At 40.9% G+C, this 23,026-nt stretch overlaps 3 protein-coding genes across 28 annotated transcripts in view; 1 reads left to right on the top strand and 2 right to left on the bottom strand.

Annotated features, from left to right (window-relative positions):
- Positions 1 to 1,069: 1,069 nt before the first annotated feature.
- On the bottom strand, positions 1,070 to 19,110 carry AK6 (adenylate kinase 6). Of its 3 annotated transcripts, none has more exons than XM_001159870.7 (5): positions 18,991 to 19,110; positions 15,847 to 15,939; positions 5,239 to 5,297; positions 4,993 to 5,138; positions 1,070 to 1,597 (listed from the first exon to the last, which is right to left on the bottom strand). In XM_001159870.7, exons 1-5 carry the CDS (start codon positions 19,007 to 19,009, stop codon positions 1,405 to 1,407), a joined length of 510 nt encoding a protein of 169 aa, XP_001159870.1. In that variant the 5' UTR covers positions 19,010 to 19,110; the 3' UTR covers positions 1,070 to 1,404. The 3 variants fall into 3 exon arrangements, with proteins under 3 accessions (XP_001159870.1, XP_517726.4, XP_016808688.1); XM_517726.8 differs by lacking the exon at positions 18,991 to 19,110 and adding an exon at positions 18,797 to 18,935; XM_016953199.3 differs by lacking the exon at positions 18,991 to 19,110 and adding an exon at positions 18,313 to 18,397.
- Positions 14,089 to 15,939, bottom strand: TAF9 (TATA-box binding protein associated factor 9). The gene is made up of 2 exons (XM_009449058.3): positions 15,847 to 15,939; positions 14,089 to 15,097 (listed from the first exon to the last, which is right to left on the bottom strand). Exon 2 carries the CDS (start codon positions 15,078 to 15,080, stop codon positions 14,289 to 14,291), a length of 792 nt encoding a protein of 263 aa, XP_009447333.1. The 5' UTR covers positions 15,081 to 15,097; positions 15,847 to 15,939; the 3' UTR covers positions 14,089 to 14,288.
- The window catches only part of RAD17 (RAD17 checkpoint clamp loader component), a 45,344-nt gene continuing 40,935 nt past the window's right edge, over positions 18,618 to 23,026 (top strand). The window contains exons 1-5 of one of the 24 annotated variants that reach the window (XM_063810392.1): positions 18,678 to 18,798; positions 19,576 to 19,618; positions 20,374 to 20,510; positions 20,793 to 20,896; positions 21,373 to 21,556. In XM_063810392.1, coding sequence (XP_063666462.1) covers positions 21,548 to 21,556 — 9 coding nt within the window. In that variant the 5' untranslated portion in view covers positions 18,678 to 18,798; positions 19,576 to 19,618; positions 20,374 to 20,510; positions 20,793 to 20,896; positions 21,373 to 21,547. Of the gene's footprint in view, positions 19,030 to 19,064; positions 19,619 to 20,373; positions 20,511 to 20,792; positions 20,897 to 21,372; positions 21,557 to 23,026 lie in introns of those variants that run through there. The other 23 variants (XM_063810391.1, XM_063810398.1, XM_063810397.1 and 20 more) reach the window with 23 other exon arrangements.

Below are 23,026 nucleotides of genomic sequence, written 5' to 3'. Positions count from 1 at the left end.
GGCATTTCCTCAAAAAGTTAAACATGGTTGCCCTATGACCCAGCAATTCCCCTCCCAGGTATATGCCTAAGAAAACTGAAAACATACATCCACACGGAATCTTGTACATGAATGCTCATAGTATGCTACTATTATGTATTCAACTTCACAATACCCAAAGTGGATACAACCCAATTGTGCAAGTGATGGAAACATAAGCAAAATGTGGTAAATCCATATAATGGAATATTATTCAACCATAAAAAGGAATGAGATATTGGTACATGCTATAACTTAGATGAACCTTGAAAACATTACGCTAAGTGAAAGAAACTGGACACAAAAGGCCACATACTGTATAATCCCATTTATATGAAATATCCAGAATTTGCAAATCCATAGAGACAGAAAGTAGACTAGTGACTGCAAGGGGATGAGGAGGAAAGAATAGAGAGTGACTGCTAAAGGGTATAGGATTTCCCTTTATCATCACTGCTTCCTCCACAGTGGTGACAGTTACATAACCTTGTTAATAAGCTAAAAACCAACGGATTATAAATTTTATTTATGTTTATTTTTAGAGTCTAAGGTCGCACTATGTTGCCCAGGCTGGTCTTGAACTCCTGCCTCAAGCGATTCTCCACCTCAGCCTCCCCATTTGCTGGGATTACAGGCATAAGCCACCATACCCGGTTCTGATTATACACTTCAAAATGGTAAATTTTATTGTATGATATGTATATCTCAACTAAAAAAAAGAACAGGGAGGTCTGTACTGAGATGATATAATCTTCAAATATAGTAAGTGAAAAAAGAAAGGTACAGAATAGTGTGCATAATATACTGTTATATTCTTTAAAAAATGTACACATGTACATATACACTGTGCAGGCATAAAACCTCTAAAAAGACATATAGGAAACCAGTAACATTATTTCCTAAAGGGAAGGAACCTGGGGTGCCTGGGGATAGGGTGGTCTGGAAGGGAGACCTAACTTTTCAACATGCTCTTTTGTACCTTTTGAACTTTGTATCGAGTACAACACTTAACTTTTTTTCTAATTTAAAGAAAGAAAAAAGGAATACTCTGTTGCTTTATCTTTAGTTTTATTTTAAGAGATCATCTGCATTTTTTTCTGTAATAAACTTAAAAGACATCCACCCATTTTGTCAGATTCATTTATTCTTTAGCAATTTAAGTATTAAAATCACAGTTTTTGTCTCAATCCTTAATAATACTATATTCATTATATTTCATGTTTAGCTTTCTCATGGAGAAAAAGAAACACAGGCATAAACCTATATACTATCCACCTGCTGGTTCTGCAACATGATTTTAATAAAGTGTTACTGACACTTGAACAATTTCTGTGATGTCGGCAGAGATATCAACAAGAGTGATTATTAAGTAGCTAGCCTTATAAGTCAAGAGTTATGATCTTTGATCCACTGCTCAATCCATTTCAAGATCTGATCTACATTATTTTCTAGCTCTTCTGGTTTATTACTGGGCAGCTGATGCACGATTTCTTCCTTGTAGGATGCTGTGGCTTCTTCATAAAGAACTTGAAAAATCTCACACTGAATATTGTCTGTTAGTTTCTTCTCATTATAACCCCTAGAAGGCAGGGAGGTTAAGCAAACAAAAAGCAAAATAAATGGCATTAACTGGAGTTTTAGAAACATACCAGAAACTGGACACTTTTCAATACGTGAAAAATTACAGAAATGGTCTCTTCACCTAGAGAGGAGTGACTGGTACCTGTTTATATGACAGAGTTTCTTGACACTAGGGTGAAACTAAAGATCACCAAACCAGCATTTAGGTTTGTTTGAATTTTTCCCCCCACAATTTGTCAGCTACTCAATAAATTCCCAATGAATTAGTAAATTAGCAAAACTCTCATAACTTAATAATAAAAAGATTTGTAACCCAATTAAAACTTAAGCAAAGAATCTGAGTAAATATTTCTCCAAGGAAGATAAACAACTGTCTAATAAGGACATGAAAAGATGTTCAGCATCTCTAGCTGTGTAGGAAATGCAAATCAAAATTACAATGAGATATTACTTCACATCCAGCAGGATGACTACAACCAAAATATGAACAATAACAGCTGTTGGTGAGGATGTGGACAAATTAGAACCCTCATACACAGAGAGTGTGAATATGAGATGATGCAGCCACTATGGAAAACAATCTGGCAGTTATTGGAAGGGTCAAATACAAAGTTTCCATATTACCCAGCAATTCAATTCCTAGATATATAAACAAGAGAAATAAACACATGATGTCCACACAAAAACATGTGCAAGAATGTTTATGGATACAATATTCATAACAGCCAAAAAGTGAAACAACCCAAATGTCCACAACCTGATAAATGTATTTTAAAAATGATACATCCATACAATGGAATATTATTTGGCAATAAAAATAAATGAAGTACTGGTATATGATACAATATGAATGAACCTTGAAAACAAACTAATTTGAGAGGAGACAGGCATAAAAGTCCACATCCTGTATGATTTCATTCATATGAAATATCTAGTATAGACAAATCCATAAAGATAGAAAGTAGATTATTGGTTGCCTAGGGCTGGGGAACTGAGGGTAAATGGGGAGTGACTACTACTGGGTATGGGGTTCCTTTCTGGGGTGACAAAAATTTTCTTTTTTTGAGACGGAGTCTTGCTCTGTCGCCCAGGCTGGAGTGCAGTGGTGTGATCTCGGCTCACTGCAACCTCCACCTTCCGGGTTCAAGCAATTCTCCTGCCTCAGCCTCCTGAGTAGCTGGGATTACAGGTGCAAGCCACCACGCCCAGCTAATCTTTGTATTCCTAGCAGAGACGGGGTTTCACCATGTTGGTCAGGCTGGTCTCGAACTCCTGACCTCATGATTCAGCCACCTCAGCCTCCCAAAGTGCTGGAATTATAGGCGTGAGCCACCGTGCCCACCCCCAAAATTTTCTAAAATTGGTTGTGGTAATGATTGTACAACTTTTTGATATACAAAAAAAAAATGAGCAACTGATATATACACCTACTATGTACCCATAAAACTAGAAAAAAATCTGAATTATGTACTTTAAATGGGTGAATGTAAACTAAATCTCAATAAAGTGGCTATTTTTGTTTTTTGGTTGCTTTTGAGACAGGGTCTTGCTTTGTCAACCAGGCTGGAGTGCAGTGGTGCAATCACAGCTCACTGCAGCCTCAACCTCCCAGGCTCAAGCATTCCTCCCACCTCAGCCTCCAAAGTAGCTGGGACCACAGGTGCATGCCACCACACTTGGCTAAATTTTTTATTTTTTTGTAGAGACCAAGGTCTTGCTATGTTGCCCAGGCTGGTCTCAAACTCCTAGGCTCAAGCAATCACCTTGCCTCAGCCTCCCAAATTTCTGGGATTACAGGTGTGAGGTGTGAGCCGTCCTGCCTCCCCCTCACCACCCAACCATGCCCAGCCTAAAACTGTTACTTTTTTACAACCTTTTCGATAGTTAAAAATACTAACTAGCTCTCTCATAGTTTTTTCATACCTTAGTCATACCCCTTGGCTATATATGTAAAACAGTAATTTTTTAATCAAAATTTTAAATTGTCTTGATTGAAAAAAAGCATATGTACCATATAGTCTCTATTACTTCTCTGCCCCAAAACTTTTAATGGCATTTCACTGCCTAAAAAAGATAAAAGTTTTAGGTTTAGCCCCAATTTAACTTTTTCTATATGTATATTTGCTGCCATACTATTCTGTGCAAGGATTTACAAGTATCGCAAATAATAGTGGTTAGTCAGAGTTGACTATAATCAGTGAAAACCACACATTCTGACCCCGACCTTAAGCAAAATTCTGGAGCTTTCCTTTCTGAGATTGCTCTCTAATTTCTCTAGAATCTCCATATTCCCACAGCTTTGATCAAAAGACAGTGGGGATAAAAGACTTCCCTAAAAGTTTCTCTTTACTGGTTCTTCCGCATTAAATCTGATGCTCTATTTGTGGGTTTAACTCTGTATCTATTGAAGACTGTGAAATGCTGGTTTATTTTGTTAGTTTTTCATAAGCTTTCCCATTCCTGATGCAGGGATAATTTGAGTGAGTAGTGTTCAGTCAATAAGCAAAGAATATGTTAGGGGCTTGGCTGTTTTCCTAGCAAGGGTTTACATCAAAGAAAAAGCATGGCTAAATAGGGTTTCTTTTTTTTGTTTGAGACGGAGTCTCACTCTGTTGCCCAGGCTGGAGTGCAGTGGTGTGATCTCAGCTCACTGCAAGCTCCACCTCCCAGGTTCACGTCGTTCTCCTGCCTCAGCCTCCAGAGTAGCTGGGACTGTACAGGTGCCTGCCACCATGCCCGGCTAATTTTTTTTTGCATTTTTAGTAGCGACAGGATTTCACCATGTTAGCCAGCATGGTCTCGATGTCCTGACCTTGTGATCCTCCCACTTTGGCCTCTCAAAGTGCTGGGATTACAGGCATGAGCCACTGTGCCCAGCTGACTAAATTGGGTTTCTATACAGTATATTTTACTCAGATTGTCAGTTGAGATATTAATTTACTCAAAAAGTACTGCCCATATTTTAAAGTAGTCATATTTTCAAATAAAACCCTTTATTAGCTGGGTGCTATGACTCACACCTGTAGCCCCAGCACTTTGGGAGGCCAAGGTGGGCAGATTGCTTCAGCCCAAGAGTTTGAGACCAGCCTGGGCAACATGGGAGACCCCCATCTCTACAAAAAATAAAAAAATTAGCCAGACAAGGTGGCATGTGCCTGTGGTCTCAGTTAGTCAGGAGGCTGAGGCACAAGAATTGCTTGAACCAGGGAGGTGGAGGTTGCAGTGGACCGAGATCACACCACTGCCCTCCAGCCTGGGTGACAGCGAGACTCTGTCTCAAAAAAACAAAACAAAACAAAACAAACAACAGCAATCTTTTATCATGGTCAATTTCAGGAACCTGAATAAAAGTTAACATTATGCTTTAAGAATCTAATGTTTTTCCTTTCTTACCTTGTTTCAAGTCTTTCGTACAATACATTGGTATCTGTTCTCAGCACAAAAACTATATGAAACCAGCGTTCAGGGAAGAAATCACAACCATGGTAATCAACAATAACTCCACCTTCTCTCATTTGGTTATCTAACTCATCAACTACCTGTAAGAAAAGTTTAAAAAAAAATGCTTCTTAAGAAAACTGAAGTCAACTTTCCTATGAAATTCAACAAATGCATACTTTATGAAAAAGTCATACTTACTCTGTCTTCATCTAAAATGGGACAGTCATACTCTTCATCATAGCCATCATACAATTGCTCTAAAAGAGATTTAGAATTGCTTGTTGAAATATTTTCTAAGTAACTTTAAGTAATTTTCAATTAACTCTAGACTTCAGGAAAGGAAATGTATCATCAATTATTCTTTTAGATACAAGGGTGGATACTAACAAAATAAATGTCACATAAACACCAAATATAAAGGAGCCATACTAACTGATAAATTGGAATTTTGTCTAGAGGGAAACTTGGATAGCAATATATCTGAAACTGCTTTAAATATCAAAACTGAAACCAACTAAAAAGAGTGAATAACCAACTTCAGAATTTGTGGGGCTACTAGAAGAGGACTACACTATTTTTGTTGAACTACAGATTGGCGGGAAGAGGAAACACCTGAACAGATACAAACACACTCACATACATTTAAAAGCAGATTAATTTATCAAAAGCAGTAACAGGCCAGGCATGGTGGCTTTGTGCTTGTAATCCCAGCCCAGTACGAGGTAGGAGGATCTCTTGAGCCCAGGAGTTCAAGACAGCCTGGGCAATATGTTGAGAACCTGTTTCTACAGAAAAAAAAAAAAAAAAATTAGGCAGGCATGGTGGTGCACACTTGTAGTCCCAGTTACTTGGGAGGCTGAGGCAGAAGGATTGCTTGAGCCTGGGAGGTGGAGGTTACAATAAGCTGAGATCACACCACCGTACTCCAGGCTGGGCGACAGAGCAGGACCCTGTCTCCAAAAAGAAAGAAAGAAAGAAAAAAGCAATAACAGATTTTTATTCCAGAAATGAACCCTCTGTCACTGAGCTCACATCCTCATGGGGATAGAGAAGGGTCAGGATCCAAATGCTCCTGAACAGTATCTTTACTCTAGATTTCCAGCATCCCAAACTGCCGTTCCTCATAAGAGTTAAATAGTCTCATTTCAGAAGGCAAAACAAAAATAATGTTCAAAGTTACAAAGGAGGCAAATTTAAATTTAACATAAGAACTTTCCAACAAATCACAGCTGGTTTTCAAAAGAAGTATTCTTTCAGGAGGTAAGACATACCATCTTACCCTTAGCCCCAGCCCTTAGGAGGTATTAATCTAAGGCAAGCTCAGATCATCCATTAACCATCTCTGAGAGCATGTTATATAGCAGTCTTCCCACCTCTTTCCCCTTAATATTTTGGTACGGGTTGAAATGAGGTTAAAATGAACATAAATTCTGAAGGGACACAGGAGTAGTCTGATGGTCACTGGGGGGGGGCAGTCTGATGGACACTGGAGGGCACAAAAGCAGTTGTAACTCCTTGTCTTGCCTGGAGGGTCTGTGGACTGATTCTAGGCACATAAACCACCTTTCTAGCACTCTAGTGTGGCCTCTGCCTCCTTGGGCTATTGCTCACCTACCAGGAACTCTACCAACCTAAAAAATTAAACTGTCTTGGTATGAAGAAAACTGGTTAACAATTTAGAAAACAATCTAAATCCTTACTTTATACCACAAACCCCAGATGGAGCTATAAAGGAATGATTCATTTGAGTTTGTTGAGTAGCAGAAGAAATAAAAAGACTGATCCAGTTATTTAAAATGTTGACTCTCTGTTCCTTGAGAAATAATCAAATTCTAAGAAAAGTAACAGAATGGGAGAAATAACAAAGGACTGAAATGTAGATAATATAAAGACCTTAAAACCAAAATAACAATTGCTCAATAAACAAGAAAAGAATTCACACAAGATGGAAGAGTGGAAAAAATCAGTAAACATACATGAAAAAATATTGAATTTTCCTAGCTATTAAAGAGATGCAAATTAAAATGAGTCTATATTTATGCCTGTTATATGTTCAATCCATTCAGATATTTACACTACCATTTAATTTCTAATTGGACAAAATTAGAAAATAAAAAATGTTGAACAATAAAAGTTAAATCTTGATTTACCAACTTTATAAAATATTATGTAATTAATTTTGTAAAAATTATGTAATTAAAATTAATAAGTATTAGAGTTATAGTATTATAGTTAACACAGTTTAAAAATACTATGTAGTATAGACTAGGCAGCAACATGATAAATGCTCACATATACAAGTGTAAAACACAAAAAGCAGAATTCAAAGCTGTCCTTACTAGGGACAAAGATTAGAAGAAAAACAAAAGCTTTGGAGTATTTTTCCATATACTATTTTTACAGTATTGCATTTTTTTTAACAGTACCACAAAATCTAAGAATACCTACAGCTGATTCTGTACTGTGTGGTAATCTTGAATAGATAAACACGGAGGTTCCTTCATACTTTAAATCTTTGACTTTTAAAAGATGACTCTGGCCGGTGCGGTGGCTCATGCCTGTAATTCCAGCACACTGGAAGGCCGAGGTGGTTGATCACCTGAGGTCAGGAGTTGAGACCAGCCTGGCCAACATGGTGAAACCCCATCTCTACCAAAAATACAAAAGTTAGCCAGGCGTGGTGGCGGGTGCCTGTAATCCCAGCTGCTTGGGAGGTTGAGGCAGGAGAATCGCTTGAACCCGGGAGGAGGAGGTTGCAGTGAGCCGAGATCGCGCCACTGCACTCCAGCCTGGGTGACAGAGCAAGACTCTGTCTCAAAAAAAAAAAAAAAAAAAAGAAAGATGACTTGAACCAATATATGCTGTCTAAAATAGATGTGTTAACTTTTAGGATTGAAGTCTTTATTTATTTTTTTTGAGACGGAGTCCCAGAGGCTATCAAGTCTACTGCAGATTTTTAGGTAAGTGATGATTGTAGCCTGTACCAGAAAAATGAACGGATCCCAAACTTCATTTCAAATTTCAAAAAAAGAATAAATTTTATGCTACTTTAGAAAGTTTCAATTGGAAGCCAAATTTATACTTGCCTATACATAGGATCTTAAGCAAAGATCAAAAAGGTTGATTTGTTTAAGGACTGAGAGATTAGAAAATTAAATCAACTTTCTAAACAAAGTTTTGCAGTTTATTTTTTTAAATTCCAAGTACAGATATATTGCTTGCAGAAAAAAAATCAATTGTGGGGCCAGAGTTAAAAGGGTGAGCATGGTGGTTCACGCTTATAATCCTAGCACTTTCAGAGGCCGAGGTGGGAGGATTGCTTGAGCCTAGGAGTTCGGGATCACCCTGGATAACATAGCAACACCCCAACTCTACCAAAAGAAAAAACAAAAAAATTAGCCCAGCATGGTGGTGCCAGCCTATAGTCCCAGCTACTCTGGAGGTTGAGGTGGGAGGACTGCTTGAGGCTGGAGTGAGCCAGGATTGCACCACTATATTCCAGTTAGGGTGACAGTGACACCCTGTCTCAAAAAAAAAAAAATTTTTTTTTTTTAAATTTTGAGACAGAGTTTCACTCTCGTCACCCACGCCGGAGTGCAATGGCATGATCCTGGCTCACTGCAACCTCCGTCTCCTGGGTTCAAGCAATTCTCCCGCCTCAGCCTCCCAAGTAGCTGGGATTACGGGTGCCCGCCACCACACCTGGCTAATTTTTGTATTTTTAGTAGAGATGGGGTTTCACCATGTTGGCCAGGCTGGTCTTGAACTTTTGACCTCAGGTGATCCACCCGCCCTGGCCTCCCAAAGTGCTGGGTTTACAGGTGTGAGCCACTGCGCCAGGCCCCACAAAATTTTTTAAAGCTCATTCTTACCTTAAAAAACCTTCCCAGCTGCTGCTGTTTGTCAAACTGTAAAATCATGACATTATGTTTAACTGCCATCCTAGAACTTATATACACTCAAGTGAAAGCTGTTCTTTAATCATATTGGGATGCTGGTTGTTTTGACACTGCTGCCAATACTTAAAATTTTTATTTTCATATTTCTTCTTTTGAAAACATATTCACCATATTTACCTCAACTCAACAAGAAGCTGATAACTCTAAAGCAATTAGAACAAGAAATTAACTGGTTTAGAGTGACTGGGTGCCTTTAAAATAGCTGGCTTTTTATGCGAAAAGAAAAGGGCAATTAATTCTGCATAGTGAAGTTAGACAGCCAAAGATATGACATTGGAGTTGGGCCTCCAAGGAGTTGTAAGGAAGATAAGGAAACCTATAAAGAGAACAGCATGCATAAATACTCGAGGTGGAAAATTCCTAGTGTGAGAACAGGGTATGATGGCTGCACTGAAGGGGACATAGGGGAGAAAACGGCTGCAGGTAAACTGTGGCCATTTTATAAAGAATCTCCTATATTTCCTGAAGGAGAATGGACTATGTGAGTAAAAAGTTCAAATCATGTCATTCTCCTTCCCCACTTTTAAGAAAATGATAGTGTAGAAGAGGGAAGAGATACTGAAGAAGTCAAACAGGAGATTCTAGGTAGGATTCTAGGCACAGCACCAGGGGTCTTGATGAAATAGGGGTACTGTAGGGATGTGTCGGAGAAACCGTCAAGATTTAAAGGCCAAGTGGATCTGTGTGGAGAGAGTGAATGTGTATTTATATGCTTGGGAGGCAGAAATCAGAGGAGTGGGCAAGTATAGTCAAGGATGCTTTCAGAGCACGTGCTTTAAACATACTAATTTAGAGCTGTAAACATCTGGGAACTATCCAGATGGTTGTCTAATAGGTGTCTAGAAATAGGGCTGTTTTAATTATAAATTTAAGTCATCAGCACAAGGGAGTGAATAGTCCTGAATGAGTGAGATTACTAGTGGGAGGGGCAGAATTACAATATGGCTGCAATGAAATCATGGGGCAAACAGGTGGAAGGCGAAAGACCAGAGGCAAAGATGGGGAGAGAGCAGTGTCAGAGAGGTCAATAGAGGAGTTAGTTTCCAAGGCTTCCAGTGGGAGTTGATAAGGGGAGAGAAAAATGGGATTCAGAAAAGGATAGAACAGGGATCAGCATTTTTTTTTTCTGTAAAGGGCCAGGTAATACCTTACGCTTTGCAAGCTAGTCTTTAGCTCAGAAGTCATACAAAAACAACAGTAGCTTGCCAACCCCTAGGTTAGAGATATATCAAGATTCTAAGTGTTCAAAGCCAAGCTATGCTTTACAATTTCTACTGGAAATGGATCCAATGTCAATATATTACTTCGTCTAGACCTATGGGCATCCTGCAGTTAGGAACAGAGGCCGAAGACTGAAAAACTGCTGCCAGGAAAATTAAGGATGCTAGTAAGAGTATAAGAATGATTGTATATAGGAAAGGGTATCAAGTGAGGAGGAGTCTTGAGACTGGAAGAATAGCAATAAGAGAAGCACTCTTATAGTCATACCACAGTAAGACTCTTTTTTTTTGAGATGGAGTCTCGCTCTGTCGCCCAGGCTAGAGTGCAGTGGCGCCATCTTGGCTCACTGCAAGCTCTGCCTCCCAAGTAGCTGGGACCACAGGCATCTGCCACCACGCCCAGCTAATATTTTTCTATTTTTAGTAGAGATGGAGTTTCACCGTGTTAGCCAGGATGGTCTCAATCTCCTGACCTCATGATCTGCCCACCTCGGCTCCCCACAGTGCTGGGATTACAGGCGTGAGCCACCGCACCCGGTACACAGTAAGACTCATAATAGTTTTTTTTTTTTGAGACGGAATCTCTCTCTGTCACCCAGGCTGGAGTACAGTGGCATGATCTCGGTTCACTGCAACCTACACCTCCCAGGTTCAAGTGATTCTCCTGCCTCAGCCTCCTGAGTAGCTGGGATTACAGGCACCCTCAGCAACGCCGGACTGATTTTTTTTTTTTTTTTTTGAGACTGAGTCTTGCTCTGTCTTGCCCAGGCTGGAGTGCAGTGGTGTGATCTCGGGTCACTGCAGCCTCCGCCTAACGGGTTCAAGTGATTCTCCTGTCTCAGCCTCCCGAGTAGCTGGGATTACCGGGGCCAACCACCATACCTGGCTACTTTTTTGCATTTTTAGTAGAGATGGGGTTTCACCATGTTGGACAGGCTGGTCTTGAACTCCTGACCTTAGGTGATCCACCCGCCTCGGCCTCCCAAAAGTGCTAGGATTACAGGCATGAGCCACCGTGCTGGGCCAAAGTGCTGGAATTTACAGGCATGAGCCACCACCCCCCGCCAGTTTTCTTAAACTTGATTCCCATCTATTTTTTTTTTTTTTTTTTTTTTTGCCTTGGTTTTGGGAGTGAAGATGACCTCTCTCAACTACTACTGCAATTCCACATGATCACCAGGATGATACTAAACTTTTAGAAATATGTTTAAAATAGGGTTTTCTTAAAAGCCTTGTTTCTTTTTTTCCGACTTTAGTGAGCATCAGAATAAGCCTTATTTCTTTACAGCAAGATTTCTCAACCTTATTACTAATGACATTTTGAGTCTGGTAATTGTTACTAAGGCAGACAGGGGACTGTCCTGTGAACTACAGGATCTTTAGTAGAATCCCTGGCCATCACCTCCCCCTCCATGTGACAACCCAAAACGTCTTCACACATTGCTATACCCCCAAAGGGCAAAAATCACCTAGTTGAGAATCACTTCATTATAGATGATTGCCTGGTTTCCCTTAAAAATATATCCCCACTTGAAATAAAAATGAGGTTGGTTGCCCCAGAATATTTCCAGATATATTCAAACAGGATCTGGGTTAAAAAATCTGGTATGTCAAACCTTACAAAGTACCTCATCAGGCTGGGCGCAATGGCTAACACCGGTAATCCCAGCACTTTTGGGAGGCCAAGGTGGGAGGATAACTTGAGCCTGGGGAATTGGAGACCACCCTGGGCAACACAGTGAGGCCTTGTGTCTGTAGTCCCAGCTACTGGGGAGGTTGAAGCAGGAGATCACTTGAGCCCAGGAGGCTGGGGTTGCAGTGAGGGGAAACTGTGCCACTGCACTCCAGCCTGGGGCACAGAGCAAGACCCTGTCTCAAACAAACAAAAAAAACCCACAAAGTACCTCCATCAAACTCCATGTCAAGTCAGACCAGAAATCTTTTATCTGGCATTACAGGAGGGGGAAAAAAATACTTTTCCTTTAAGACTTAGATCCCATTTCATGAAATAATCTCACTAATAACAAACAGGATGGTTGGGACTATACACAACTGACTAAAATGGTGTTGAGTACTTGAGGTACAGTGGCTCTCGTCTGCAATCCCAGCACTTTGGGAGGCTAAGGCAGAAGGATCATTTGAGCCCAGGAGTAAACCAGCCTGGGGAACAAAGCCAGACCCTGTCTCTGCAAAAATAATTTTAAGTTAGCCCGGCAGGATGGTGTGTGCCTGTAGTCCCAGCTACAAGGGAGGCTGAGGCAGGATGATCACTTTAGCCCAGGAGTTCAAGGATGCAATGAGCTATGATCAGGCCACCACACTCCAGCCTGGGCAACAGAGCAAGACTCTGTCTCAACCAAATGAAATGGTTTAAGTACTGGTAGGAGAGGACCCAAAGAAGAGGAAGACAAGTGCCTTATACTGGATTGTCCTTGGAGTGGTGTCACCATTGCTCTCAATGCTATTAATGCTCTAATTAGTTTAGAAATGTTAAATTGAGTGAAAGTAACATTGGAATGCATGAATGAAATTGACTATTATGTGACTCAGAAATCACTTGTCAAAAATGGTGGTGTTCAACAGTGAGGAACAAAACCACATTTCATATAGATATAAAACAGAAAGGCCGGGCTGGGTGCGGTGGCCCACGCCTGTAATCCCAGCACTCGGGGAGGCCAAGGCGGGTGGATCACGAGGTCAGGAGATCGAGACCAACCTGGCTAACACGGTGAAACCCCGTCTCTACTAAAAATACAGAAAATTAGCTGGGCGTGGTGGCAAGTGCCTGTAGTCCCAGCTACTTGGGAGGCTGAGGCAGGACAATGGCGTGAACCTGGGAGGCAGAGCTTGCAGTGAGCCGAGATTGCACCACTGCACTCCAGCCTGGGCGACAGAGGGAGACTCCGTCTCAAAAAAAAAAAAAAAGGAAAGGCCAGGTGCGGTAGCTCACACCTGTAATCCCAGCACTCTGGGAGGCCGAGGTGGGCAGATCACTTGAGGCCAGGAGTTCAAGACCAGCCTGGACAACATGGCAAAAGCCCATCTCTACTAAAAATATAAAAATTAGCCAGGTGTGGTGGTGCACACCTGTAATTCCAGCTACTTGGGAGGCTGAGGTGCAAAGATAGCTGGAACCTGGGACATGGAGGTTGCAGTGAGCTGAGATTGTGCCACTGCACTGCAGCCTGGGCAACAAAATGAAATTCTATCTCAGGAAATAAAATAAAATGAAATGGAAAATGAGTAGTTGTATGATAGCAAATAAAAATCTAGGTTTTAGAAACTATAACCTTGATAAATTGACGTTCTTTTGGACAAAAAAAATTTTAAATTAAAAAAAAAAATATATATATATATAAACACTATAACCTAATTATCAGCCCTGGATCAAAAATGAACATGATACTGGCTTATAGTATCAGGAATATGAAAAACAAAGATGCTCAAAATTAACCTGCAAAGAGAGACACTTATAAATTTTTTTTTAAAAAGTGGAGACATACTGGGAGACACGAAGGGTCCTTAATATAACCAAAAGGACAAAAAAATGGGACCTAGGAAGTTGGGCAATTGAGGAAGATAATCAAAGCAGGTTAAGAATTCACTATGAATAAAAATCCTGAGCAACTGGTCTCTCCAAAGGGGGGTCATGGTTATACTTCAGCAATCTGAGACAACAGATCACAAGAGTGACGTACACACCAGAGATCATACTATGATCTATGTATCTGAAGACGCTTAAGGTGACACCCTAGTGGTCAAAAATAGACTGCAGTACTGCAAATTGCTGCAACTGCCAACTGTTACTCCTCTTGGTGACAACAAGGAGAAAATTGCTTTTAAAAACATAACTGCCAAAGCACCAACAATCGAATGAATGACAACTTTATTTTTCTTACACTTTTAAGGCTGATGAAAAACCTTCATTTCAAATGAAAAGTATGGTAACTGTGTTTACTCATTATTATCAGTTTTCTAAAACACAACTTGAAAACATCCAGCATGCATGTTTAATATCAGTACAATGAATTCAAGACCAAGTATACATGTTACATTCAGCAAGGCTAGATTACAAATTATCATAGTCATCATCATCATCGTCATCATCATCATCTTCACGTTTTCTTTTCAGTGCATTTGATGATTCATTGGCAGTATTTTGTGATGACACCATATTAGTGGTAATAAGAATGTTTTTGGACCCGATTAATGATGGATTAATCAGAACATTCTGAACTGCTGAGGTTGCAGGAATTGAAGCTTTTACAGCTGGAGACTGAGAAGTAGGCATCTGTACTGTAAACCTTTGACCTGTGAGGGACATGGGAGTCCCTACTTTAGTTGAAACAGACATGGTCTGTGGGGTTGGTGTGCCTAGTGTGGGAGTACTTGGTCTGCTAGTAACTGAACCAACACTTAACCGCGGGACTGTTATTCTTCCCGCAGAAGTTGATGCCTTTTTCTGTAAAGATTTCAGCCTATAGTTTGGAGCTGTTAAGCAGTATCTATCAGGTGGCAACCTAGGACCTGAATATGGCTTGATCAATGGCAAAGGGGTTTGATTTCTTTGCCTTGCAATATCTAATAAAAAATCTCTTGGGGGAGGAGAGGTAAAAGACTGATCAGCGCGGCACTGGATTGCCAATCGCACATCATCTGCATCAACAGTAGCTTTCTTAGCATGGCTTGAATAAATTTTTGCATCATCTAGAATTGTGGTCACATATCGGAAGGCAAACTCCAACATCTGATTTATAACTCTTGGCTCATATTCTGTAATCCCCATATCCTTCAGGATTTGTGCCATCATCTGTGCATCTTTCGGCATGCTCTTGGGAGAAGCCATCTTGCCAGACTCCATGATATCCGATGATCAGACTTTAGATCATTTGAAAAAAATATGTACATTAGATCAATCTGAAATAGTTACTTTAGTAGCAACTGTCAGGAACTTAAAAAAATTTTAAATCTATGTTAAACTGTAAAAAAAATTTTAAAATTTAAACCATATGTTTTCTTAATTTTAATGAGGCATACTTAAGGTCGCTTTAATTTATTGAGTTCCTATCATGTACAAATCATTGTCGACTATAAAAAGATGAAGACACAAATAAGGGAGCGATAAAAGATTAGGGGAAAACAGGGTAAAATAAATAAAAACAATGATCATCTTAGAATATATGCAGTTGCATGCAAATCTCACACTAATCTAAGATACCACAGCATAGTCAGGTCCCACACCTGAGCTCAAAACAGTCTCTTTCCAGTGAGACCAATATACTCACTGTGCTCATATATATGTTTAGCAGTACCAAACCTTTGTTTGCTCAACTTAAAAACATTCTCCTTATTCACATTCTACCTATCCGAAAGCCAGTCTCTTTATAGGAGCCTTCCCAACTATTCACAAGAATTGCCAGCCATTTTGAAGGCGGAAGGGAAAATGGTCAAAATAACCAGGACATAGCATTAGACACTTAATATTTCTGTGGTTTCCCTAACAGAGTATATATCCTTTAATGGCAATCTCTGTTTTTTTGTACCCTATGACAATACCCAGCACTAACACTCCACTTACCAGACCTTAAAACAAAACAAAACAAATCTAACACCAAAGTGTCCCTTACCTTCTCGAGCTAAATCACCCACATTAATGTATTTCAGTCCTGATTTTGACGCAAGTTCTTTGCCTAGTGTGGTTTTTCCAACCCCTGGTGTACCTGTAAGACAAGCCACAGAAAAATACTGTTTGTGAAATACTACTTATCACACTCCAGTCCACCTTCTGTCCTTCCTTTTATTTTTGAGACAGAGTCTCACCTGGCCTCTGCCCTTAAAAGTTCTTGACGACTGAAATGAAAAATTTCCTAATTAGCAATCATATGTAAAATTTTTTTTTTTTGAGACAGTTTCACTCTTGTCGCCCAGGCTAGAGTGCAGTGGCACAATCTTGGCTCACTGCAACCTCCACCTCCCAGGTTCAAGCGATTCTCCTGCCTCAGTCTCCTCAGTAGCTGGAATTACAGGTGCCCACCACCATACCCAGCTAATTTTTGTATTTTTAGTAGAGACAGGGTTTCGCCATATTGGCCAGGCTGGTCTTAAACTCCTAACCTCAGGTGATCTGCCCGCCTCGGCCTCCTAAAGTGCTGGGATTACAGGCGTGAGCCACCATGCCTGGCCATATGTAAATTAGCATGTACTACGATCTAATAAAAATTTTCCAAAGCTAACTGAATGTCAGAATATTACCCAGTGTATTGATTCTCCAGGGGTGGGGCTCAGCAGATTCTGACGCCAATTCAAACTGCCTGCTGCTACCGGGGAACTGCTGAGAATAAAATTAGCCACCTCGTGCTGGGCGCAGTGGCTCATGCCTGTAATCACCGCACTTTGGGAGGCCGAGGAGGGCAGATCACAAGGTCAGGAGATCGAGACAATCCTGGCCAACATAGTGAAACTACATCTCTATTAAAATACAAAAATTAGCCGGGCGTGTTGGCGCGTGCCTGTAATCCCAGCTACTCAGGAGGCTGAGGAAGGAGAATCCCTTGAACCAGGTAGCTGGAGGATGCAGTGAGTCGAGATCGCGCCACAGCACTCCAGCCTGGCAACAGAGACTCCGTCTCAAAAAAAAAAAAAAAAAAAAAATTAGCCACCTCGAATCAATTACAATAATTTATTTACCTTTTTCTTTTTTTAAAGACAAGATATCTCTTTGTTACCTAGGCTGGAGTGCAGTGGAACTTGGCTCACTAGAGCCTCTACCTCCTGGGCTCAAGCAATCCTCCCATCTCAGCCTGTCCGGTAGCTAGGACCACAGGTATGCACCACCATGCCCTGGTTAATTTTTGTAGAGACGGGGTTTGGCTATGTTGCTTAGGCTAAGCTCAAACTCCTGAGCTCAAGCGATCTCCCCATCTCCACCTCCCAAAGTGCTGGGATTTACAGGCATGAGCCACCCACCTGGCCTATTTGCTTTAATTTATAAAGATTTTAAAACTGTTCATGGCCACGTGTGGTGGCTCACGCGTGTAATCCCAGCAATTTGGGAGGACAAGGCGGGAGGATAGCTTAAGCTCAGGAGTTCGAGACCAGCCTGGCCAACATAATGAGACTGTCTCAAACAAAAACAAAAACTGTTCATGTTAAAATTAAGCAGTCTGAAAGACACCGTATTACCTCTACTGACCCCTTGCGCCCTTCCCTAGAGATAACCACTGTAAACCAGTTTCCTTTCCCAAAGAAACCCTATTTATGTTTGCATATAAATGTACATATATGTACATACTCTTTGTTATATAAATACAACACATATTCCCTTTTACATAAATGACAATACTATATACATTGTTCTTTACCTTCCCCTTCTGATACCTATTAAAATTACATTTCAAGATCATCAAATTCATAATTTTCAGCTATTCAGATTTAACATCCCTGATATTAAACTTGAGCATAAAGATAACAGGGATAATCCAGTTCCCATACCCAGGAGAATAACGGTCACCTCAAGTCCACTATAATACACCAAGTCTGAACCCTGGACTCCACGTTTTCAATAAAATGTTCACTTTAAAGTTTTGACAATGACTTAATAACCAGGGCACTATGTTTCATCCATGCAAAAAGATGTAAAATCTTCCGCTTAAGGAATCTAAAATTCTAAACGTTATTTGTGGGGTGGCTAATCTGCACCTCTCAAAAACAGACATGTCTTGTGCGCTGCCAACAATTTTACGTTTGGGTGAATGCTGTAACTTTACTGTTCCCACAAAGAGTCTTAATTTTTCTGTACCTTGCAATAAAATCTACATGCATTAGATTTTTCCACGAATGGCCTACAATTTGATAAACACTTTCAGGACTAAACGGCTAGCAAAAATATTCGTTAAAGTCGTTATGCAGCATTTTAATACCCTTCACTGATAACACGCACCCTGAGTATGGCTTCAAAGACCCACTCCTACGCGAGAAACGACCCGAAATGCTCACTATATGCCTTCCTTTTAAGGGGCGGGGGGATCCTTTGATGTAACTCAACAAAAGCATACAGCAATTTCGTCACGTCACAAACATCTGAACTCGTTTACCGAAATCTAATCTGAGGCGTTTATCAGAAGCAAAGAAAAAATAAAATACGGCCCACGGAGGCCTAAGGAGTGAGGCATCCACCATTAATGACTCTACCGGGAAGCAGATATGGCCTTACGTTATTTCGCTAAAAATCCCAAGGCCAACCCTGCCAAAGAATCAACAACCCATTTTACAAACGAAATACCAGATTCAGAAAGACTAAGCAGGTTGCCAAGCTGGAGAGCTGGATCTGCCGACCTCTCTCCATTCCCCCCCGCCCCCCCGGAGCCTCAGGCCAACGGAATTAACGTTCCGCGTCCCCTCCCCCGCCTCCCGCAACGCCCGCGAGGGTCGGCTCCCGGGGCGCTGACAACCGCCTCGTGGCCCTCGGCCGGCCTCCGAAGAGGGCAGTGAGGGGCCCCCACCTGGGCGCCCGATGCCCAGAGCACTCTGCGCCCCCAGCCTGCCCCAGCCCAGTCCCTCCCGGCCGCGCGCCCTGACCGGTGAGCAGGATGTTCGGAAGCAACATGGTCCCCGCCGCGACGGCTTCGGGCGCCTCGCTCACGTGCCCTTTGCACTACTGGGAGGAGCCGGAAGGGGCGGGCGGCAGCAAAAGCCCACGGCCCCAAAGGCCCCGAGGCCCACCGCGGCGCCCCTAGCCTGCCCCGGCGGCCCAGCCGCGGCCCGCTGGTTACCTGGCTTTCGATGACACATTTCCGTCGCAAAGTTGGAGGGTGGGCGTAACTCGGGTCGGTACTTCGGGTCAGGCAGTGCGCTGGATGCCTAAGTCACACACTCCTTCGGCGGTCCCCGCCCTTCGCTTGCGCCGACCAGTCTGGAAGGTCCCAGGGAGGCCGTACCTCCGAGAGGCTCGGCGTTGAGCCCGGGTAGGGCCAGGTGGCTGCCCTTTCACCTAGGGTAGACCCTGGTCGCCTCCGCTCTTCGCCCAAAAGGGGATGCAGCTCCGGGAAAGTAAGGCCGCCGCGGTTGCGGCTATATTATGTATATGTCTTAGAGACGCGAGTCTATCTCTACCTTCAAGCTTTCCTGGGCTCTCGTCGCTCCTCCTCCCGACCCGCCCATCCCATCTGGGGATGAGAAGATTGAGGGTGCAGATCCCTGTCCTGCAGCGGGGATTTGCGAGCTCAACCCGGCACCCCACTGATTACAGGATTACGTTGGACGAATATTTGAGCTTAGTATTCCCTGTTCACTGTGTGGGGTGGTGGGGGGTCGGCTAGGAATAGTCTTGAAGGTCTACCTCTGACATCTCATTTCAGTAACCTGGCATCTTCAGGGACAGTTATCTGCTTTTCAAAGGAGGTAATTGTCAATCTTGTTTTCAAGAGTGAATACAGCCCTGACCGTGACAACAGTCTGCACCTTTTTTTTTGTTTGTTTGCTTTTGTTTTGTTTTGTTTTGAGACGGAGTCTCACTCTTGTCGCCCAGGCTGGAGTGCAACCTCCGCCTCCTGGGTTCAAGTGATTCTCCTGCCTTAGCCTCCAGAGTAGCTGGGATTACAGGCGCCCACCACCACGCCCGGCTAATTTTTGCATTTTTAATAGAGACGGGTTTTCACCATGTTTTGGCCAGGCTGGTCTCAAACTCCTGACCTCAGATGATCCGCCCGCCTCGTCCTCCCACGGTGCTGGGATTACAGGCATGAGCCACCGCGTCCAGCCCCTGGTCTGCATCTTTTATTTCGAGCTACAAACTATATTTACTGAAATAGGTGTTTTTTTTCCACCTGTATACCTTCTGAAACGTCACAGTCTCTAATCGTGAACGATTTGGGGCGGAGGGCTGAACAATGTGTTTTCTAGTGTGTCGGGGTGTTTATAGGCTATGTGTGCCTCCAAACTGTAAAGTAGTCCAGTATACTTTCCAGTGTATAAGTTTGTAGACCTTAAAATTTTCTTCTGGCTAACTTAAAATCGTTGAATTCACTAGTTTGCATAAACATTTAAGAATTTGAAAACACGGTTGAAAAACACAGTGTTACCAAGAAATTTTCTAATAACATGTTCAAATGAAAACAAAAATTTTACAGTTTAAGACTTAAATTCTTCGTCCACAGCAAGTGAATTCATGGTATTTTACTCTTTTGGGAAATATTGGAAATGAAGAACTGCAACTGTAATTTGAAATAAGGAAAACTTTAATTTTCAGTATAAAAATTGCTCAAATAGAATTGCCTAATTTTAATGACAAAAGGTAAGTACATAGTATGTGTGGGTTTTTTTGGGTTTTTTTTCCTAATACATCATTGAGTTCATGTGAAAAACTCTGTAACACCACAAGTAGATTATTTGATACAGTTATAGTCATTAAAATTATTTTAGAATTTTGATTTCTTGTATCACTTAAATTTACTGTTCTTTTTCACTAGTTCTTGAGCCTTTATTGTGTTGTTGATTATATCAGTATACATTTATTACTATAATTGGGCATTTACAGTTTTTCTTCATTTGAGGGCTTCTTTTTTTCCCCCCCCAGGTGAATTATAGTTTAATGTACTACAAGTCCTAAACTACGGATGGGAACTATTGCAGTTTATAATGTCAAAAACTTTTCTTAGACCAAAGGTATCTTCCACAAAGGTATGATACCCTAGAATGGCCATGTAATAATTGCCTTAAAATAATTAAAAATTTTTATATATATTCTTAATAACTTATTACTGCTATCAAAGTAATAGAGCCCAGTGTCTATTGTAATTAATGATTTAAGCAAGTCTGATATTAAGTTGTGAAACAAGTGTTCTCTAAAAGCACAACCTAAATTTTGAAAAAGTGTTTTACAGTCCCAGTCACAAAGGCTGAAAACATTTGAATGAAAGAACATAGAAGAGAGAAATATGAGTGGTAGTTGGTGTTATAGCTTAACCAAAAGCACTACTTCTTAGAAGTATTGTAATTCAGTGTGTGAGTTCTCAGCAAGATAGGGGTTAAGGTGGGATGGGGGTCAGACAGTTTCATGCATGCAAGGTAGCTATTTCCCTAAGTGGTAGCTCTAAATTTTCTTTGATGTTAAGTAAGTTACTTAACTTTGCTGTTTATCTTTCTCTTTTTTTCAGTATATGGGAGTCCACATTTATGTAAGAAATGAAACTATAAAATGTATAAATAATTTGCAAATCAGAATTGCTGTCGAAAGTTTTACTATAATGAAAGATATTTTCATACTCTCAAAAATATAGAGGAAAGGGGCCAAGATTATAGTACCAGTCACAATCTTTTGATGAGGACGAAATGAATCAGGTAGCTATGACTAAAATTTTTTCCAGTGGTCTTCCTTTTTTAATCCACTGCCGATAATATTCCTAACTCTCTGTCTTAAAAGAAGAGTGAAGTGTGACTTAGCATTCGTAAAGTATTTATAAGCCCCAAATTGTCTCCCCTAAGCCTACTTTCAGCTCCAACTTCTGGTTCATTTTCTTCAAGAGAGGAACATTGTCTAATAAATAGCTCACAACTGTGGCTGAGTATTCTTGAAGGAAATATATAACTTGGTTTCTTTTTGTTAGCCAGGCAGTAGATTCTACAACCAGATCTGAAGCTATATTTTTCTAGATTTATGCTATTAGAGTGTTAAAAAATCTAGTAAAAATTTCTAATTTCTAATTATTTGTAATTATTAGCTAATAATTTGTAATTATTAGCTAATAATTTCTAATTATTAGCAAAAAAATTTTTTTTTGAGACAGGGTCTCACTCTGTTGCCCGGGCTGGAGTGCAGTGGGGTGATCATGGTTCACTGCAACCTTGACCTCTCGCGCTCAAGTGATTCTCCCACCTTAGCCCCCCAAGTAGCTGGGAATACAGGCGTGTGCCACCATGCCTGGCTAATTTTTTATTTTTTGTAGAGTTGGGGTCTCCCTATGTTATGCTAGCTGTTCTCAAACTCCTGGGCTCAGCAATCCTACTGCCTCTGCCTCTGAATGTGCTGGAATTATAGGTGTGAGCCACCACACCCAACCATTCCTAGGCATTTCTGAGTGACAGTTCCCCCTCTGGAAAGCCTGCCTCAATTATAAAAATATTAGTTGCTTCATACACTGAAGAAAAATATAATCCAGTCATAATTACAGATTACAACGTTATGATCTTTGGCCTATATCTTCACTAAGTCTTCAAGCTGATACGGATTATTTGGATGTATGAAATGGTTCTTAGTTTGTGAATGTATTAACCTGGCCAAGGCAGATATGTTACTCTTATTGCTGTTTCTGTTAAAATATTATCATTTGTTTATTTTGTTTTGCTTTTTTTAATAGGTAATTTTAATATTTATGTTTCAATCCTACAGAGAGTTTAAAAAAATCATTCTAGTGTTTATGCTGGGAAGGTTACAATTAATAAAAATAAGTTTGTGTTCTTTACTCCTTTAAGGTCAAGTAGACAAGTATGCACTTGCACTTACTGTAAAGTAGAAAAACAACTATTACAGACAGAGTTTTATTTAAAAAGAGTTAATTTGTAAGATTTTTAGGCCGGGTATGGTGGCTCATACCTTTAATCCCAGCTCTTTGGGAGGCTGATGTGAGAGGATCACTTGAGCCCAAGAATTGTTTGAGACCAGCCTGGGCAACGTGGCAAAAACCCATCTCTACAAAAAATACAAAAAAATTAGTTGGGCATGGTGGTGCATGCCTATAGTCCCAGTTACTCAAGGGGCTGAGGCTGGAGGATTGCTTGAGCTGAGATTATACCACTGCACTCCAGCCTGGG

Source organism: Pan troglodytes, chromosome 4 (assembly GCF_028858775.2).
Source record: "Pan troglodytes isolate AG18354 chromosome 4, NHGRI_mPanTro3-v2.0_pri, whole genome shotgun sequence".
NCBI classification, from domain to species: domain Eukaryota; kingdom Metazoa; phylum Chordata; class Mammalia; order Primates; family Hominidae; genus Pan; species Pan troglodytes.
Note: the sequence above shows the minus strand (reverse complement) of the source record. Positions and strands in the feature narration are given on the sequence as shown.

Coding starts and splice junctions, on each gene's coding strand:
- TAF9 (XM_009449058.3), bottom strand. CDS start 15,080: ATGGAGTCTGGCAAGATGGCTTCTCCCAAGAGCATGCCGAAAGATGCA.
- AK6 (XM_016953199.3), bottom strand. CDS start 18,397: ATGGTGGATGCCTCACTCCTTAGGCCTCCGTGGGCCGTATTTTATTTT. Junction 15,940..18,312: donor ACGCCTCAGATTAGATTTCG/GTAAACGAGTTC, acceptor CTTGTCTTACAG/GTACACCAGGGGTTGGAAAA. Junction 5,139..5,238: donor CCATTTTAGATGAAGACAGA/GTAAGTATGACT, acceptor CTTTTCTTACAG/GTAGTTGATGAGTTAGATAA.